At 45.8% G+C, this 21,564-nt stretch overlaps 2 protein-coding genes across 2 annotated transcripts; both read right to left on the bottom strand.

Annotated features, from left to right (window-relative positions):
- Positions 1-1,096: 1,096 nt before the first annotated feature.
- On the bottom strand, positions 1,097-20,644 carry vamp8 (vesicle-associated membrane protein 8 (endobrevin)). The gene is made up of 3 exons (XM_059964036.1): positions 20,452-20,644; positions 5,698-5,850; positions 1,097-1,462 (listed from the first exon to the last, which is right to left on the bottom strand). Exons 1-3 carry the CDS (start codon positions 20,464-20,466, stop codon positions 1,322-1,324), a joined length of 309 nt encoding a protein of 102 aa, XP_059820019.1. The 5' UTR covers positions 20,467-20,644; the 3' UTR covers positions 1,097-1,321.
- On the bottom strand, positions 14,812-15,367 carry LOC132385233 (large ribosomal subunit protein uL23-like). The gene has a single exon (XM_059957536.1). It carries the CDS (start codon positions 15,345-15,347, stop codon positions 14,880-14,882), a length of 468 nt encoding a protein of 155 aa, XP_059813519.1. The 5' UTR covers positions 15,348-15,367; the 3' UTR covers positions 14,812-14,879.
- Positions 20,645-21,564: the final 920 nt, after the last annotated feature.

Below are 21,564 nucleotides of genomic sequence, written 5' to 3' on the forward strand. Positions count from 1 at the left end.
GGCCTGCAGGTCACCCTCGGGCAAGGTGTAGCACCTGCTTAGATCCAACCCCCCCCCCCCACCTCCCGCAATATCAGGGTCATGTGAAGCCAGGGGAGCAGGTGGTGGATGGTCGTACGAGCAGCCGGTGCAGATCACAAGTCCTGGTTATGTGACCACCGACACCAGGCAGACAATCTCTGAAGAGTACTGATAATGGCTGGGGTCACCCTAATTGTAAAGACACTGCCCAGAAGAAGGCAATGGCAAACCACTTCTGTGGAGAAACTTGCCAAGAACAATCATGGTCAAAGAACACAGCGTGTAACGATGAGTTTAGGATCCGTGGGTACACCCTCAGTATAAACGGACGTCCCTTTAGAACAGAGATGGGGAGGAATTTCTTTAGCCAGGGGGTGGTGAATCTGTAGAACTGATTGCCACAGAAGGCTGTGGAAGTGAAGTCAGTGGGTGTATTTGAGGCAGAGTTCTTAATTGGTAAGGGAGGATACAGAGACAAGGGACATGGTTGGGACAAAGAGATTGAAAAAAAATCAGTCGTGCCAGAATGACAGAGCAGACTCAATGGGCTGAAAGGTCAAATTCTGCTCTAATATCATGATTTTAATGGTCTGACCTGGGGTGCTCGATATAGATACATTGAACCCAAACTGCACAGCACAGTAGCATAATGGTTAGAGCAATACATTAACGTGCCAGTGACCGGGGTGGGGTGCTCGATATAGATACATTGAACCCAAACTGCACAGCACAGTAGCATAATGGTTAGAGCAATACATTAACGCGCCAGTGACTGGGGTTCAATTCCTGCCACTGCCTGTGAGGAGTTTTTTACGTTCTCTCTGTGACCATATGAGTTTCATACGGGTGCTCTGGTTTCCTCCCACATCCCAAAGACATACGGGTTTGTAGATTAATTGGTCACATTGGGTGTAATTGGGTGGAGCAGACTTGTTGGACCAGAACTGCGCTGCATCTCTAAATTTAAGAAAAAAATAAAATCACAAAGACTTCTTTGTACCAAACCTAAGATCTCTCACATTGATGGGCATCTAATTCACAGAAAAGGAGCAAACATTTTGCATATTTCTCGGTCCTCTTTCTGAAACTTTATTGTTAACTTTTACAATAGGAAGGTTTTTTTTTACAAATGATTTTGCATGCCTGTGTACAGCTAGAGATATGCTGAAAATGTACAGACCAAAACCAATATCAGAGCCAAAAGAACATCTACATCCCCACTGTACGGAATAGACTGGTAACTGAAGGAACAGAACTTATCATTTATATATATCACCAAAGGATTTAATAGTTCCTGCTGTTAGGGAATTACCCCTGTGGCAAAGAGAATGATCAAAGTCAGGATAATAGCAACAATGATCACCAGCAAGATGATCATCTTCACATTCTTCCACCAGTACTTCCGAGCCACTTTCTGGGACGTGGTTTTGAAGTGTTCTGACTGCAAAGGAAAGCAAGACATTGAATTGGTAGCCGATCCTAGTCACTGATTTCTCCTTCTGGGCACGGAGCACAGTTTAGCAATGTGAGTTTTTAAAGCTGCCCATTCAGCAACACCTGTGTTTTCAAGTTCCCATCGGGCAAATTCCTGACCTAAATATTTTTGTCTCTACCTCACTTCCTTCAGCAAGGGACACCCACTAGGCCTTGTGTAAGTGGAGCTGTCACTTCACTTTTTAGGCCACTTTAAAACCTCTTAAAGTACTTGATACACAGAGGCAAATATAGATCATCATAGCACAGTACAGACCTTCATCCCTCAAAGTTGGCCCAGCCTTTTAACCTATCCTAAGGTCAATCTAACCCTTCCCTTACGCATAGCCCCCCCATTTTAAAATGTTCCATTGCCTACCTCAGAGTTCCTTTATTACCCCCAATATATCTGCCTCTAACGCCACCCCTATTCCACATACCCACCACCCCCCAAGTAAAAATCCTAGATCTGACATCCCTGCTATACTTTCCTCCAATCACCTTTAAAATATGCCCCCTCGTATTAACCATTTCTGCCCTGGAAAAAATGCCTCTGGCTGTCCACTCTATCTATGCCTCTTATAATCTCGTGCATTTTATCATTTCTGCCCCAGCAATAAAGTATCTAGCCATCTACTCGATCTTTGCCTCTTACCATCTTGTACTATCTTGATAAAGTTGCCTCTCATCCTCCTTTGCCCTATGGTAATTATTTGGCCAGACTCTTTGCAAAGAAAGAAATGTTCAGCAGGAAGTTGAGAGCTTACTTTTTGCTGTTTTTTTGGACTTTGCAACAGGATTTCCTTATTCCTTAGTTTCCATAAGATACAGGAGCAGAATTAGGCCATTTGGCCCATCAAGTCTGCTCTGCCATTTTATCATGATTGATCCAATTTTCCTCTCAGCCCCAGTCTCCTGCCTTCTCCCTGCTTCCCTTCGTGCCCTGACCAATCAAGAATCTATCAACCTCTTAATTAAAGACATGGCCTCAACTGTCATAGCAAAGAATTTCATAGATTCACCACTCTCTGCTTAAAGAAATTTCTCATCTCCATTCTAAAAGAATGCTCCTCTATGGACTCCCCCTCCACAGGAAACATCCTCTCCACATCCACTCTATCAAGGACTTTCACCATTCAATTGGTTTTAATGAGGTCTCCCGTCATTCTTTGAATTCTAGTGAATATAGGCACAGGGCCATCAAATGCTCTTTGTGTGACAAGCCATTCAATCCCGAATTCATCTTTGTGAACCTCCTTTGAGCCCTCTCCAGTTTTAGCACATCCTTTCTAAGAAGGGGCCCAAAACTGCTCACAATATTCCAAGTGAGACCTCACTGGTGCTTTATAAAGTCTCAACATTACATCCTTTCTTTCATATTCTAGTCCTCTTGAAATGAATGCTAACATTGCATTTGCCTTCCTCACCTCAGACTCAACCTGCAAATTAACTTTAAGGGAATCCTGCACAAGGACTCCCAAGTCCCTTTGCACCTCAGTTTTTATGTATTTTCTCTCCATTTGGAAAATAGTCGACCCTTTCGTTTCTTCTACCCAGGCGCATGACCAAACACTTCCCGACACTGTATTCCACCTGCCATTTCTCTACCCATTCTCTTAATCTGTCCAAGTCCTTTTGTAACCTCTCTACTTCCTCAAAACTACCTGCCCCTCCACCTATCTTCATACTGTCTGCAAACTTTGCAACAAAGCCATCAATTCTATCATCCAAAATTATCAAAATCATTGTTTCCTTACAGAGAGTTCCTTAGTTTAATATGCAACCAAATTATTGGCTATGGAGAGGAGCCTTCTCAGCTGCAGCAGTGTCTTATCCCTAAGATACATTCTCAAGATACGGGGTTCAATGTCATAGCCTTCTGGCCTAAGATACTGCTAACTGTGTTGGTGCGTGGCCAAGTGGTTAAGGCATTCGTCTAGTTATCAGTTCGAGCCTTGGCTGAGGCTGCGTGTGTGCTAATGCCCTTCCCTTGGACAACATCGGTGGCATGGAGAGAGGAGACTTGCAGCTTGGGCAACTGCCAGTCTCCCATACAACCCTGCCCAGGCTTGCCAAGGCGCAAATCCATGGTCTATCAAGACTAATGGAGGCCTACACACTACTGCTAACTGAGCCAATCCAGCACAAGTGATAACACCCTGGTTTACATTTTTTTCTGCTATGCTGTAGGCATTTCATTTCAGCAGTTCGGTAAGAGCAGTCTGTTCTGCTTTCAGCCCGTTTGGGTTATCGTTGAAGATAAGGGATGCTGAGGAACGTGTGCCATCCAATTAGGATGGTTGGTCTTGGGTTTTCTATTGTTTGGGTGGAGATGAAACAAGAGGACACTGGAGAGAACCGGTCATAGGATTCGACCCGATGGGGGATTGGGATTCGATGGAGCCAGGCACCAAGATCGACCAAGGGTCGGTGAATATGAACTTTAGAAAGAGTTGGGCTCCAACTGGTGCACATTTGATTGTTTAATTATAACGGGCCCTTTTTGTATTTTTACTTTCTTTTCTTTATGTCTGTTGTTTCTTGGCACTGAGTTGCAACAGGGCAGCAAATGACATTGCATCCTCACAAACCGGGGGTGGGCTGGGAGAGCCGTCTCAATCCCACGGGTTTGGTGGGACCGGAGTGGGTACTCCCTAGACTTACACAGCCAAGGAAAACAGCAAGGTTTCACAAGAAATTAGATACCATGACATGCTGACTTTGATTTACATCAAGTGGCAGTATACTGTCCAACTCCTATACTCAATACCCTATGCAGGACAGCATGCCCAAAGCCTTTTTCACTACCCTGTCTACCTGTGATGGGGCAGGCCACAGGACCTCAAGTTGAGAACCAAGGCATTGAATGACTGCCATCTCTATAGTAGGGTTTCTTTAGTTCAGGGAAACACTAGAGAGGAAGCTAACATGGTACTGAAGCCAAAATGGAGAATTGGCCATAGGATCATTAGGCCAGCAACGGGCAGAGCTAAAGATGGCTCTCGCAGCCCATCAGCAAAACAGTTACATTCTTCCTCTTCCAACGTCTCTGTTTTCCTTTTCAGGGTGGCTGGGGTCCTGTTGGGGGCTTTGATCTACAGCGGCACTCAAAACACTGCAGTCATACATGACGACGTGGTCTGTTCTTGGAGCCTGCTGATAGGCCGCGTTTCGGTATGTCCAGGTTTGGCCTGAAGTCAGGCGACTGCACGGCCCAGTGGACACGAATATTCACCGGTGTCACAAACTGAAGCATAGCGGGGGCCGGAACATCGAAGACGGTGAGAATGGCTGATGTAGGACTCTGCACTGGGTAATCGATTCTAGAGTCAGGGAACTTGAAATAAAAAAGCAATGCTTCAGACTGACTTTAACATCAAAATAGGAATTGTACCTTCTTTTCTCCTTAATGAACAGCTTCGGTCTTGGTAGGAGTTAGATTCTTTTTTTTGTAATAGATTAGTATATTTCAATATAACTATTGATTAACTTATATGAATACGGGGTAAGGACATTGTTATTATGAACAGATATAATGTAATTGGTAGATATTTAAAATCTTTTTTGACCTTATTACATATACTTTCTTGTACTCTATTCTTCTATGTAGAAACTAATAAAGATATTGGAAAGAAAAAAATAGGAATTGTTGTCTTCCCTGTTGCTGTGGAAAGAGTGATACCTGTTTCTCCTTTGTTAGTGAGAGCTGGTGGGATGTCAAAATGTTGGACTGAACAGTTTTTAATGGGCTGTAGTCCATAGTTTCTCTTTGGGGGCGTTGTTGTTGCTTGTACGGTGGGTAGGGGGGAGTGCCGATGTTTTGTGCTACAATAATTTGGGGGGGCGGTTGACGTTGCTTGTGTGCGGGAGGGAGACAGGGGATTTGGGGATTCTTATGTCTTTTTTCTGTCTGTTACTCTTTGGGGTTTTTTTCCTCCTGTTTCAAGGATGTCTGCGGAGAGTAAGAAGTTCAGGTTGTGTATTATATACGTTCTCTGATATTAAATGGAATTATTGAACTATTGACGGTGCTGTGAAATGGAATGACTTTGAGGAAAAGGTATGGTTAAGTGATTAGTGCGTGTAGAAGGTTGTTGTCAGGACTGAAGGACCTGAGTTTTAGGAAAAGGTTGAAAAGGTCAGGACTTTATTCTCTGGCGTGTAGGTCCATCTGTGTAATAATCACCCAACTTTCCAACTTACACTGGCCTGCAGGTCCTCAGTCTTGGTCATGAGATCATCGAGTTTCTCACCACGAGCCAGTATCCGGTCAACATTCTCAGACATGATGGTCTTTACTCCTTCCACTTCACTCTGGAGGCTCCGGACACGGTCTGCCTTTATAGGGCCCTCCGCCTGGCAAAGGAATACACCAGACAACGGTCAGCAGGTCACAATGACGGTCAACAGTCAGTCAGCACTCGACGACAGAGGCAGGAGGGCAAAACAATATAACAATGATTGGCATCCCACCATGAAGCGTTGTGGCAGTGTAGTGGTTAGCACAATGCTTTACAGTACCAGCGACCCAGGTTCAATTCCCGCTGCTGCCTGTGGAGTTTGTATGTCCCCCCCAGGGGGTTCTTATGGGTATTCAGCTTTCCTCCCACAGTCCATTGTAAATTGTCCCTGATAAGTTTTGTAAATTCAAAACATTAAATTGATTCAAAGAAACACACAGCAGTCCAAATTACGGGTGTAACTTCGCCTTCACTTTAAGCAAGGTGTGCAGGTATCACATGGTAGCACGATGATGTATGTAATTAACATATTTTTATATATGTAATGGCTTCTTTGTAATGTTTCACTGCTAAGGTGAACGAAATGGCTTCTCTGTAATGTTTCACTGCTGAGGTAATGGTTTCTCTGTAGCAGCAATGTTTGGGTTTTGGCTGGCGATAACAGGACCGTGGTGTACACGTTAGCCAATCAGAGATTGTTGCTCTGTCTTGTGTATCTGGAAGGATGTTTTTTTCGCGGTCTTTTGTCGAGGAGAGATGAAGAGGGAAGACACGTGTGGAGAGAGCTGGTAGACCACTGGACGGAGTGGACTGCGATCTGAGGGTCCGAAGGTCAGCGACACTTGGAGGAGGCCGATGGTGGAAGAATGACTGCTGAGTGAGCTCCAATGTGAGCCTTTGACTTGAATTGGGCCCTTTTAAAATTTTCGTTACTAACCCTCTATTCAGATTGATTCATAAAGTTCAATCATTTAATTGCATATGGTGTATTGCCTGATATTTTGCGTTGTGGGTTTGTAACTGGGCATACATTACACAACATCCACACAAACGCGATTACCCAGTTTGGCAGGGCCAAAGGCTGTTTTCCCCAGACGAGCGCGAGCTGGGCGTGCCTGAGGGTTACACATATAACTGGTAATAAATTATTTAAATAAAAAATTATGTTTAATCAACAATAGAGATACAAGATTGCTTAATTATTATTGAAATGTTAAGCACACAACAGTACTGTGATTAGGCTAGAGTTCTATTGAGGGTTACTGGGTGGCATGGCTTAAAGGGCCAGTATGGTCTTATCTGTGAGGTGGATAGATAGAGAACAGCGACAGTCAAGAAGGCATGGCAACAGTTGCGATCCAGGAGATTAAGTTCAAAGATCCAAGAAAGTTTATTACCAATGCCTGTATATAAAGCTTGAGATTCATTTTCTTGCAGGCACCCACTGAAAAGTAAAGCAATCTAATAAAATCTGTGTAAAACTGCTCAGAGCAAAGGCAAGGCCTGTGAGAGTGAGTCGACAGGCTGTGCAGTGGGTTCCAGGCCGGTTCCGGAGCCCGATGGTTGTTGGGCAACAACCGCCGGATGAGAGTAGCGAGGAGAGAGGGAGATGGGACGAGCTCAGGTGGGGTTCCTAGGCTGGCACAGAGTAGTGGGGCCAAACGCCTCTCATTAAATGATTGGTTTTCCACTCTTGGCCCTTCACGCTTTAATCTGGACTGTAGTGCGCTCTCTTCCGCCAATGGTCAAGCTTCATCCATCTCAAGGTCTTAGAAATAGTTAAAGTTAGTAAAATTACTTAAAATTCTCAGAGTCACAGAGTGTCATGGCATGGAGGCAGGGCCTGTGGCTCAACTTGTCCATGCTGGTCAAGTTCGCCGTGAAAACTGGCTGCATCTGCCCACATCGGGCCCAAATGTTTGGAGAGATCGCCCCCAAACCTCTCCAATCCTCGTACCTCTCTAAACGTCTCTTACATGTTGCTGCTGTACCTGCCTCAGCCACTTCCTCTGGCAGCTCGTTCCATCTGCCCCCTGTGTATTGAGAATTTACTTTGAACTTTAAATAATGTCAAGTGGCTGCACAATTGTAAAGTAAATAAATAATTTATTTTCGTACTTTTATCCAAGTTTCTCCTGGCAAAAGTTTTAAGTATTTTACCAGCTATTAAACCTCTATAAGATCAGTTAAAATCGGGCAACGTCAAAGGAACATCCCAGGGCTAACTTGTTCAGCTGAGCTCATTACAGCAGTCTGATGTCATGCATACCTCAGCGGGCAGGTGATGTAATGTCCTCAGCCATGTCTGATTCTGATTGGCTCAAGATGCTTAACTGGTCGGACAAGAAATTTGATCCAACCTACTGCTGCCGTCAAGAGCAATCTACTGTTAATGCCGGAAGATTATAGCTTCTGACGCGCTGTTTCAAGCATTTCAGATGCGGATTCTCAAAACAGACAAAATGTTCCAAGTAAATTTGTTATCGAAGTACATAAACCTGCTGGCCACTTTATTAGGTACCTACTGGTACCTAATAAAGCAGCCACTGAGTGCACGTTCATGGTCTTCTGCTGCTGTAGCCCATCCACTTCAAGGTTTGATGTGTTGTGCGTTCAGAGATGCTCTTCTGCAGACCACTGTTATAATGAATTGTTATTTGAGTCACTGTCGCCTTCCTGTCAGCTTGAACCAGTCTGGCCATCCTCCTCCGATCTCTCTCATTAACAAGGTATTTTTGCCCACGGAGCTGCTGCTCACTGGATGTTTTTTGCTCATTGCACCATTCTCTGTGTGTGAAAATCCCCGGAAATCGACAGTTTCTGAGATGTTCAAATCATCCCGTCTGGCGCCAATAATCGTTCCACTGTCAAAGTCACTTAGATCACACCTCTTCCCCAATCTGATGTTAGGTCTGAACAACAGCTGACACAAGAGAATCTGTAGATGCTGGAAGTCCAAGCGACACAGCAGGCCAGGCAGCATCTGTGGAAAATAGTGAACAGTCGACGATGAGAAACTCTTTTCCATAGATACTGCCTGGCCCGCTGAGTTCCTCCAGCGTTTTGAATGGGTTTTTTGAACAACAACTGAGCCTCGTGAACATCGACAGCTCCTCGGTAGAGATCGTAAAGAGCACCAAATTTCTTGGTGTTCACCTGGCAGAGAATCTCAGCTGGTCCCTCAACACCAGCTCCATAGCAAAGAAAGCCCAGCAGCATCTCTACTTTCTGCGAAGGCTGAGGAAAGTCCATCTCCCACCCCCCATCCTCATCACATTCTACAGGGGTTGTATTGAGAGCATCCTGAGCAACTGCATCACTGCCTGGTTTGGAAATTGCATCATCTCGGATCGCAAGACCCTGCAGTAGATAGTGAGGTCAGCTGAGAAGATCATCGGGGTCTCTCTTCCCGCCATCACGGACACTTACACTACACTCTGCATCCGCAAAGGAAACAGTATTATGAAGGACCCCATGCACCCCTCATACAAACTCTTCTCCCTCCTGCCGTCTGGGAAAAGGCTCCGAAGCATTCGGGCTCTCACGACCAGACTATGTAACAGTTTCTTCCCCCAAGCCATCAGACTCCTCAATACCCGAAGCCTGGACTGACACCCTGCCCTACTGTCCTGTTTATTATTTATTGTACTTTATGCAGTCCAGTGTAGGTCTGTAGTCCAGAGTAGCTTTCTCTGTGTTGTTTTTTACATAGTTCAGTCTAGTTTTTGTACTGTGTCATGTAACATCATGATCCTGAAAAATGTTGTCTCATTTTTACTATGTACTGTACCAGCAGTTATGGCTGAAATGACAATAAAAGTGACTTGACTTGACTTGATTTGATGTCTGCATTCTTTGTGCATTGTACTGCCACCTGATTGACTGATTAGATATTTGCATTAATGAGCAGGTGATCAGAGTATAACTTCACCTTCAGTAGTCTGACGTAATACAAACGACAGCAGTCAGGTGACTAAAAGTCCATCAGACTGTCTGATTCCGATTCAAAGTTCAAAGTAAGTTTATTATCAAAGTACATATATATCACCATACACAAACCCGAGATGGACTCTACCTCAAGATGTACAACTGGTCGAACGAGAAATTTGTTCTAATCTATTCCGTCACCACAAGGAACATAATGTTGAGGAACAAAGCTTAAGGGAAATTCCAAATTTTGTCTTGTTGAGTAAACTTTCCCACCATTTCATACAGGACTTCTTGATTTCCACCACAAGGTTCCAAGTAAAATTTATTATAAAATTATGTACATATATGTTACCATTACCTACCATTCTCTAAGTAAGCTATTCTAATACAGCTCCTTAAATAAAAAGCCCTAGTCACCTAATACAGATATTGTATAAGATAGCAAGGCCATCCCCCGATTCTCTCCAATTACTTTCTTTTCAAAACTTTTTTCCATTTTCACTCTGAAGCCTGAGTTCCCGCACGAGCAGGTTCAGGAACAGCTACTTCCCTTCAACTGTTTGGTTCCTGAACCAACCGGCACGATCCTAATTATGCCTCAGAATAGTAACACTTTGTTACACCTGGTCGTAAATGCAAATACCTAATCAGCCAATCTTGTGGAAACAACTCAACGCATAAAAGCATGCAGACATGGTTAAGGGTTTCTGTTGTTGTTCAGAACAAACACCAGAATGGGGAAGAAATGTGATCTAAGTGACTTGGACCGTGGAATGATTGTTGGTGCCAGATGGGGTGGTTTGAGTATCTCAGAAACTGCTGATCTCCTGGGATTTTCACATATAACAGTCTTTAGAGCTTACAGAGAATGGGGTGAGAAACAAAAAAAAACACATTCAGTAAGTGGGTGAAAATGCCTCGTAAATGAGAGCGGTCAGTGGAAAATGGCTTCAAGATGACTGGAAGGCGACAGTAGCTCAAATAACCATTTGAGTTCTGACAGTGGTGTGCAGAAAAGCATCTGTGAACACACAACACGGTGAACCTTGAAGTGGATGGGCTACAGCAGCAGAAGACCACGAACAGACACTTGATGTATTATTGGGTGCAGGAGGTCCCACTGAGTGTACAGCGAGACATCACAACACACTGTGAAATGCATCGAGGATGCGCTGGGGGCAGCCTACGTGCTAACCTTTGAATCCTTAATCTTTAAAGATCCGCCTATTTGCTGATTTAGCCATTCATGGTCAGTTAGTGTTGTCACATTTCCGGCGCCAAGGTAGCATGTCCAGAGTTCACTCGCCCTAACCCGTACACCTTTGGAATGTGGGAGGAAACCGGAGCACCCGGAGGAAGCCCAGGCGGTCTTGGGGGGGGGGGGGATGTACAAACTCCTTACAGTCAGCAATGGGAATCAGACTCTCAGTCTTACAGCTGGCACCAGAACACATTGTACTAACTCCCACGCTGCTGTGTCGCTCCTGAAATCTGAGATCTCAGAGGCTCCACGTTGCTCGAGTCTGACAGTCTAACTCGGTGCTTCATGTTAGAACAGTCAGATCAATGGTTTGAAACAACGTCACAGGATCTTTTTGGCTTACGCGAGATGCCAGAGTTGAACATCTCATTTTAAGCATCTCATTGTGGTAGACAGTTGGCAGGGTGGAGATACGTCTCTACCAAAGGAGGTGTAAGGTGCTCCTTCCCTCCGCTGGCCTGCAGGTCACCCTCGGGCAAGGTGTAGCTCCTGCTTAGCCCCCCCCAATCAGGGTCAGGTGAAGCCATGGGAGCAGGTGGTGGATGGTCGTACGAGCAGCCGGTGCAGATCACAAGTCCTGGTTATGTGACCACCGACACCAGGCAGACAATCTCTGAAGAGTATTGATAATGACTGGAGTCACCTGTCTCGTAAAGACACTGCCCAGAAGAAGGCAATGGCAAACCACTTCTGTAGAAAGATTTGCCAAGAACAATCATGGTGATGGAGAGACCGTGATCGCCCACGTCATACGACACGGCACATAATGATGATGTCATACAACACGGAACAATGATGATGTCATATGACACAGTACATAATGATGATGATGATGATGATGTCATGGTGGTGGACAGGCTTGTGAGTTACTGAGATCCCGAAAGTGATGCCGTCTGGAGTTTAGCTCCTGGTAGGGTCACCATGGCGATAAGGTCAAAGAGGAGCTTCCAGACAAAGAGCGATCCAACCAAGACTTCAGCGGTGGAGCTGGCGGAAAATGGTGACGCTTCACAACAGCAATGAAGGTGGAGGAAGGCTGCAGCAGTGAAGGGTCCCACGGGGCCCTGACCCCAATCTGTCGAGGACTGTGTGGTGACTGGCTGTGCATCAGCCTCCCCACATTAAACAAAGTCACGCACAATCGTTCTCCGTTAAGGAAATAACCCCTTGGGAGAACACAATACTGGACAAACACAGAATGCAGAAGGCGCTGGGGTCAAAGCAACACGCACACCACGCTGGAGGAAATCAGCAAGTTGGGCAGCACCTGTGGAAACATTGACTGTTGGTTTCCACGGGAGCTGCTGAGTTCCTCCAGCGTGTTGTGTGTGATATGGAGCTTGACTGATTGTACTACACCAACATCAGCGGAAACCATCTAGTGCTTCAAGGTGACCGACACCGACATGTTGGGCGGCAGAGACAGGGAAGGAAACTTCTGCTGGGAGCCTGTGATCTGACTAATCTCCAGAGGCACAGAAGCCGGAACGTGCAGCAGCAAGCGGGGAACTGAGGGAACCCAGTGGGATGAGGATGTGGAGCATCCCTCACCTGGGACTCAGCTGTGCATCTCCCTCCACAGAGGCTGCCTGACCCACCGGGACCTTTCAGCTTCCTGTTTGATTCTCTTCAGGGCAGGCTTAGGATAACGTGTGCCACCGAGCACAGGTATGCACCAGAGATTATCCTCTGTAATGGCCCAGGTGCAGATAGCGTAACGTAATTCTGCTGAAAATGTGGTTTCAAAGTTCAAAGTACATTTAAAAGTATGTCAAGTCAAGTCAAGTTGCTTTTATTGTCATTTCAACCGTAACTGCTGGTACAGTACACAGTAAAAACAAAACAACATTCCTCCAGGACCCTGGTGCTACATGAAACAACACAAAACTACACTAGACTATGTGAGACAGCACAAGGTTACACTAGACTACGTAAAACAACTTAAAAACTGCACCAGACTACAGACCTGCTCAGGACAACATAAAGTGCACAAAACAGTGCAGGGCAATACAATAATCAATAAACAAGACAATAGGCGCAGCAGAGGACGAATTTCAATATAATAATAAATGATGTAGATGTCAGTCTAGACTCTGGGTATTGAGGAGTCTGGTGGCTCGGGGGAAGAAACTGTTGCACAGTCTGGTCGTGAGAGCCCGATTGCTACGGTACCTTTTGCCAGACGGCAGGAGGGAGAAGAGTTTGTATGAGGGGTGCATGGGGTCCTTCATAATGCTGTTAGCTTTGCGGGTGCAGCGTGTGGTGTAAATGTCCGTGATGGCGGAAAGAGAGACCCCGATGATCTTCTCAGCTGACCTCACTATCTGCTGCAGGGTCTTGATGTACACATTATACAACCGTGATACAGGCAGCCACAAAACAAAGAAACCCAATAGATCGCATTAAAAAAAGAGAAGTGTCGAACTCCCAATGTGCAGAGAGGAAGAAAAAGCAAATCATGCAAACAATAAATATAAGCAAGTCCACACAGAGCGAGCCCACCCATGGACTCTTAGTTCAGCGCAGGGCTGAGTAAACATCGCAGAGAAGTGAGGCGAACCGGTCCATCCCTCGCCTCGGGCCCCGTCATCCTGACCTTTACAATCTGGCCCGGTGCCCAAATCATCGTCCAAACATTGGGTTCAGTCGCTTCGCTTTGATAAGCTCTGGGGCCTGGATCCTGCTGCCTCGATCCGGCCTGTACCTGACCTTTCCCATTCAGCCCAGCACTTTAAATCAATCAAACCTCGGCTCCCCCTCACTCCCGGTGACTCACCTCGCTTTGGTTCTGCCGCGTTGAATTGCCTCCGGGTCCAAAGGGAAGTTGCGGGCTATTGCTTGAGATGATCTTTTACCCGAAAAAGAGTGACCAACAAAATATTTGGTAGTTTTCATTGCCACCGGCCAGAAGTCGCTCAGAGTCACCGGCATCATCTTAAACCATCCTAAAGAGGTAAAAAGGTGGCCAAGCTGGGGAGAATCTGAAATGCCATGTTGATAAGTCAGTGAGGCCTAATCTGAAATATCATGTACAGTTCTGGTCATCTACCTACAGGTGGGATGAAAGAGAAAATTTACAGGGATGTTGACAGGATTTGAGGACCTGAGTTACAGGGAAAGATTGAATAGGCTACAACCTTATTCCCTGGAGTGTGGGAAAATGAGGGGAGATTTGGTAGAGATATAATCAAATGATGATGCGCATAGATAAGGTTAATGCAAGCAGGCTTTTTCCACTGAGGTTCTGCGAATCTAAAGCAGGAGGTCATAGGTTAAGGGTGAAAGGTGAACTATTCAAGCAGAACCTGAGAGGGAACTTCTTCATTCTGAAGGTGGTTTGAGTGTGCGATGGGCCGCCAAAGGAGCGGCAGGCGCAGATCTGATTTCAACATGTCAGAGAAGTTTGGATGAATACATAGATGGGAAGGGTATGGAGGGCTATGGTCCAGGTGCAGGTTAATGGGACAAGACAGGATAACATTTCAGTATCGACCAGATGGGCCGAAGGATCTATTTCTGTGCTACAGTGCTCTGCGACTCTGTGAGTGAAACAGAGATGTTATCAGAAAGGATCTGGTGATAAGAGGCTGCTTTCTGGCAAAGGTGTACTTGTTAAGAGGGAGGCCTTCAAAAGTGGAATTTCAAGAGTACAAATGCATGTATGTGCCTGTCAGATTTGATAGAGGCATACAAATTTATGAGGGGTATACATTGGGTAAATGTAAGTAGGCTTTTTCCATTGAGGTTGGGTGGGACTACAACTAGAGGTCATGGGTTAAAGGTGAAAGGTGAAAAGTTTTAGGGGAAAAATGAGGGGAAACCTCTTCTCTTGGAGGGTTGTGAGAATATAGAATGAGCCACCAGCACAAATGTTGCATCCCATCTTGATTTCTTCTTTTTTTTCTCTTTAAATTTTTTATTGCAATATTTATAAAGGTCTTCTTATAAACAGATCAGATGATGCCAATCTTATTAGTGACATCCAATGCATCATAGTCTGGGGCCAGGCGTACATAGGCTTTCTTTTCATCATCAGACCTGATAAGTGTGTTGACTTTGGCTACATCAATGTCATACAGTTTCTTAACAGCCTGTTTGATTTGGTGCTTGTTGGCTTTTATATCAACAATGAAAACCAAGGTATTGTTGTCCTCAATTTTCTTCATGGCAGACTCAGTGGTGAGAGGGAATTTAATAATAGTGTAATGGTCCAACTTGTTCCTCCTGGGAGCACTCTTTCTGGGATACTTGGGCTGCCTTCTCAATCTGAGTGTCTTTGGTCTCCTGAAGGTGGGTGTTGTCCTAATTTTCCTCCACCTGTGACTGTGAACACCTTTCAAAACGGCCTTCTTAGCCTTCAAGGCTTTAGATTTAACTTCAGTCTTGGCAGGGACAGCTTCCTTCTTCACCTTCGGAGCCATCTTAGGAAAAGAGAGCAGGTACGGGGTTGTCCCATCTTGATTTCAATGCTTAAGAGAATTTTGGACAGGTACATGGGTATGGAGGGCTATAGTCCTGATGCAGGTCGATGGCAGTAGGTGATTTAAGTGTTTCAGTACAGACTAGATGGGCCAAAGGGCCTGCTTCTGTGCTGTACTTTTCTATGACTCCAAGACGCTAGTGGCACAAACAGCCACTCGATGCTAGTTTACAGCTGATGACAACTTCAGCTGTGTTGTGGCACTTAGTAGAGCCTCGATGGCAAAGCTGACCACACTTTTGACATTTTGGTGGCTGGGGTTTTAACTAGCACTCACCCTCACACCGACCGGTTGTTTGGGAGTGAACGTATTGATTACAGCCTCAGGATATGGTCAAAGCGGAGAGGCCAGCGGTCCGCCAGGTTCGGGGGTTCAGCTCAGGGCTAACAACCCTGACTGCTCAAACAAAATTGTTCTGGAGAATCCTTCTACCTCTGAGTGTGACGGTGTTCCCGAATCTCCACCCTGGAATCACATGGAAACCAAGAGGGAGCTACTGGCACGATGAAGGAAGACCTGGACACTGAGCACAATGGAGAAAATGGCCAAGGACAGACAGGTGCAGGACCTTGCTAACTACCCTAAACGCCAGCAGCACAAATAAGCAAGTAAGATTATTGTTGGAGCTGCCTTGTTTTTGAAAATGAAACTTAAAGGGTTCCCACTTAATGCCTCGTAAGTGTTGCAATGTCCTTGAGAAGTAAGGAGATGAGTTACTTCATCATTTAACAGTGAGTGTTAATTTAAATTAGGGATACAGCATAGTTGGGGCAGATGAGGCTCGTTGGCCATGGTTTTCTGCTCATCTAGGAGAAGGAAAAATCTGCCCTCAAACCTCCTCCACTCACGGGAAAGGCTTCAGGAGTAAACCCCGAGGCAAAATCCGGAGCCGGATCCCCTAAGGGGGTTCTACGCTGACTGGTTGATGTCGCTGGTCATGCGGGGCCCTGCCGTTCCTTTGAATTCATCTGCTGCATGGGGAAGGGGGAGCCTGCTCTCCATATTGTACTGCCCTGGCCAGCGAATCAAGACGACAGCTGGGAATCCACACACATGTCGGCCCCGACCAACAGAGGGTGTCAAACGTCATGGGACCTTCAGGCCCAAGCAGCCCATGTGACCAGTCCGGCACATGTTTGGACTGTGGGTGGAAACTGGAGCACCCGGAGGAAACCCACACGGTCGGGGTGAGAACGTGCAAACTCCTTACAGGCAGCAGCAGGAATTGAACCTTTGTCTGTGTGTAGCCGGAGTTTCGAAAGACATGTGACTTTTTTTTTAAGAAAGAATCATACAGCTTGGAAATTGGCTCTTCGGCCCTTTGAATCTACACACTTACAATGGAGAGGAATGCTGGTGGTGAGCAGTTGAGACGTTTTGGCTGCAAGCAGTGCCCCGAGGGTCTGCGGCCCAGGATGACTGATCTCACTAAGGCAGCTGCCTTCGTGTGACATACCCTGTACAACCTGCTCTGCACAATTAGAAAGAAATGTCTGCAGAGGTGGTTGACGCCACAGTAGAGTAACGCTTTGCAGTACCAGTGACCAAGAGATTGTGGGTTCAGTTCCTGTCACTGTCTGTAAGGAGTCTGTACGTTCTCCCTGTGGCCGTCCGGGTGCTCTGGTTTCCTCTCACAATCCAAAGACGTACAGGGCAGGTTTAGTAAGTTGTGGACGTGCCACGCTGGTGCTGGAAGCATGGCGACTCTTGTGGGCTTTCCCCAGCATGTCCTGGGACCGCGTCGGGCGTTGACGCAAGCGATGCATTTCACTGTGTGTTTCGCTGCACATGACAAATAAAACTAATCAGATTGGGGAAAATTCCCTTAGGTTAAGGAAAGGTCCGAGAGGAGAAAATGGATGTGAGAAAGGAGGGAGCATGGAAAGTGGCGAGACTTTCTGACAGTGTTTGTCTAGAAAAATAATGAAACTAATTTATGAAGCATTGAAAAAAACAACTTCCTTCCTTACAGTCAACAAGTCTGCAGAGAGGGAAGCAATCTTTGTTAAATCCATTAGAGTCTTAAAATTTGACAGAAAAGAGGAATTTCAAAAGGCATGTGATAGTTGTTTAGAAAGAGAGTAATATATTACAAAAACAGGCCCTTCAGCCCATTGAGTCAGTACTGACCATCAAACACCCACTGGCCTCAGTCATCACCTTTCCTGCCCAGTTCTTATCCACCAGGCCACAGCCATCACCCACTCAGCCTCGGAAATCAGCCGTCTGGCCCCAGGTATCACCCGTCAGCTCTGGGTATCAGCAGCATTTCTCCAGCCATTAGTTGGAGGTCTCGATTAGCTGCTTTTAGGCATGACGACCGTTCCTCGCACTGTACTTGTCAGTTACCTTTTATTTTCACAACAAGCTTAAGTTTCAGAGGTGATTGTTGAGACTGCAACATGGTGTTGCAATACTGTCCACGTGATATCCCCACACGGACGTAAAATCCACCTTTACAGCTTTCCCTAGTTCAGCATGGTGTGGTCTAACAGATAATGCAGTCTCACAAACACGAGAAAATCTATAGGTGCTGGAAATCCAAGAAAAACACACAAAATGCTGGAAGAACTCAGCAGGCCAGGTAGCATCCATGGAAAAGAGTGAACAGTCGACGTTTCCGGTCGAGACCCTTCATCAGGACTGGAAAAGAAGACGAGAAGTCAGAGGAAGAAGTGGGGGAGAGGGGAGGAAGACGTACAAAGGGGGTAGGTGAATGGGTGAAACCGGGGAGGGAGTGAAGTAAAGAGCTGGGAGGTTGACTGGTGAAAGAGATAAAGGGCTGGAGAAGGGGGAATCTGATAGGAGAGGACAGAAGACTTTGAAAGAAAGGGAAGGTGGAGGAGCACCAGAGGGAGGTGATGGGCAGGTAAGGAGATAAAGTGAGAGAGGGAAAAGGGGATGTGGAATGGTGAAAGTGGGTAGAATTACCAGAAGTTCATGAAATGGATGTTCATGCCATCAGCTTGGAGGTAGTCTGCTGGTTAGTACTAGGAGGGAGGGGGGTAATTTCCCAGCCTATCTAATTTTAGATGAAAGCAGTTGTGAAATAACGTCCACTCCCTGAAGAAAATGCACACCAAACTTATGTTTGGGATCGTGCAAAGATACCGGGAGTGTTTTGATGTGGTGAGGTCATGGGAAGACGATTATCTCTCAACACATCTGAGATGAATGACAACCAAGTCTTTCTGTTACAGCCATGTAATTAACAAAGCATCAAGAATTTGCTCCGGGCAACTTTTTCTAGTCGCCCTGCGGTTTCCTCTTTAAGATGGCTAAGATCTTCATCATCATTGTTACGTGCCATGTCGTATGACATCATCATTGTGTCCTGTGTTGTATGACATCATCATTACATGCCATGTGGTATGACATGGGTGAACATGGTCTATCCATGACCATGATTGCCTTGGCAAGTTTTGCTACCGAAGTGGTTCTTCTTCTGGGCAGTGTCTTTACAAGCCGGGTGACCCCAGCCATTATCAATACTCTTCAGAGATTGTCTGCCTGGCATCAGTGGTCACATAACCAGGACTTGTGATCTGCACCAGCTGCTCGTACGACCATCCACCACCTGCTCCCCTGGCTTCACGTGACTGGGGGGAGCAGGGCAGGTACTACACCTTCTTCAAGGGTGACCTGCAGACCAGCGGAAGGACTAGAGCACCTTACATTTCCTTTGGTAAAAACTTACCTCCACCCCCACCACCTGGAGATGCACAGTTCTACCACAAGCCTCAAAACCAAGCTTACTTTTTTATTGTAATGAAATCAGGCTGACATAGAAGAATGGGCCTTCAGTACTTGAAGACAGTGAGCAATAAAATTCTTCTTCCCATGACAGAAAGCACTGTACCATCAGGAGGAGGAACAGCAGCTTGAAGGTGCACACTCAACGTTTTAGGGACAGCTACCTCCCCTCCGCCATCAGCTTTCTGAATGGGCAATGAACCCATGAATCCTACTTCACTATTTTTGCTAGAGAACTCCATAGACGCTGCCTGACGTGCTCAGTTCCTCCGGCATTTTGTGTGTGTTACTCTGGATCTCTAGCATCTGCAGAAACTCGTGTGCACCCGTCTTACCTCTCTTTTTGCACTACTTATTTAATTTATGTAAATATATTTCTTTATTGTATTTATTTATAGAGATGCAGCATGGAATAGACCCTTCTCGCTCTTTGAGCTGTGCTGCCCAGCATTTGCCTGATTTAATCCCAGCCTAACCACGGGACAATCTACAATGCACAATTAACCGACCAACCGGTTCATCTCAGGATTGTGGGAGGAAACTGGAGCACCCGGAGGAAAGGGGGAGGACGTACAGACTCCTTACAGGCAGCAGTGGAAATTGAATCCAGATCACCTGTGCTGTAAAGCGTAGTGTAACCCCTATGCTTTCTTACTGTAATTTACAGTATATTTTACATAATGCTCTGTACTGCTGCCATGACACAAGTCAGTGATAATAAGCCTGATTCAGATCCTGATAGGTTGGCACTCTCCTCTCCTAATAGGTTGGCACTGAAAAACAAATAATCTTTTGTATGCTAGATTAATGGAGAGCAAGCAGTGGCCATTCAGCCCATTGTGCCTGTTCTAACTCTTTGAAAGAGTTAACCAAGTTTCACCAGGCAATGAGTAAGTCACGCAGGTGCAAGCAAACTGCAAGGACAAATCGTCAAGTACACCAGGCGCGTCGGAACAAAAGATCTAGCCTATTTTTTCAAGAGTCAAAGCAAGAATTCCGATATACGAGCACACTAGATAAAAACCAAAAGAAATTATTTGCTATACAGCAGAACATCTGGTAAATGCAGTTGGTTAGTAAAGTACAATAAGCTGCACAAATGATCAACCAGGCTAACTGGCTGCAGGAGAATTCTTGGCTTCACTAGCTGGGGCCTCTCCGTCAGAAGTCAGGTCTAAACAGTGGGCGGACTCATCATCCATTCCAGGAGTGAATACACACGACACACGAAGCAAACTGCTTCAAGCAAACGAGTTGAGAAACTCGTGATTAACTTTCCAGTTCTACTTACCGCTGTTGCTGCCATGGTTTCCCACTGGAATATCAGTCCCTCTTTAACTTTCAGCCCAAGAGATTCATGTACTTAATTCACCAGTAATTCAGTTCAAGTGTGCACAGTGCTTCCTGCTTCTTAAATGTCATCATTTCTCACATAACTTCCTGCTTCCTACGTAATTACCATGAAGTGTGGACCAGCCCTCACAGCACTAACCCCTTCAGCACTGCAGCCACACCTGTATCCAGGTAAAGAGAACAGGCAGAGCAGTGGCTCTCAGCAGCCACTTTATTGGGTACACCTGTGCGTTCATGCAAATATCTAATCAGCCAATCATGCGGCAGCAACTCAATGCATAAAAACATGCAGTCGTGGTCAAGAGGTCCAGTTAAACATCAGAATGGGGGGAAGAAATGTGATCTGAGTGACTTTGACCGTGGAATGATTGTTGGTGCCAGACAGGGTGGTTTGAGAAACTGCTGATCTCCTGGGATTTTCATGCACAAAACTCTCTAGAGCTTACAGAGAATGGTGCAAGAAACAAGAAACATCCAGCGAGCGGCAGTTCTGTGGGCGAAAACACCTTGTTAATAACGAGGGAGGGCAGAGGAGAACGGCCAGACTGGTTCAAGCTGACGGGAAGGTGACCGTAACTCAAATAGCCACACGTTACTACAGCGGTGTGCAGAAGAGCATCTCTGAATGCACAACACGTCAAACCTTAGAGTGGATTGAACTACAGAAGACCTTAAACTTACTCTCAGTGGCCACTTTATTAGGTAGAGGAGGTATCTAACAAGGTATCCATTGAGTGCACAGTTGTTCACCTTCCTCTGTGCTCTGGAATTCCTGCTCCAGAACTTTGAGCAGGCAATCCAAACTAGCACCTCAGTGGAGGTAGAGTACTGGAGCCTCAGGGTTAAAGGACTTCAAATCAGTTGTTGAACCAAGGCTGCTTTTTTTTTCAAAATTCAGAAATATACTATATACGCCTGTTTGTTGTGAGGGCAAGACATTTGAAAGCCCTGGGTTTCTAGGAGGGACCATCACCAGTATTCTGTCCTGATCCAAGAATGTGCACCAGCACTCAGGTTGCTAAAGAAATTTGGCCACTCCCCTTTGACCCTC

The sequence above is a fragment of the Hypanus sabinus genome, chromosome 1 (genome assembly GCF_030144855.1).
Source record: "Hypanus sabinus isolate sHypSab1 chromosome 1, sHypSab1.hap1, whole genome shotgun sequence".
Taxonomy (NCBI): domain Eukaryota; kingdom Metazoa; phylum Chordata; class Chondrichthyes; order Myliobatiformes; family Dasyatidae; genus Hypanus; species Hypanus sabinus.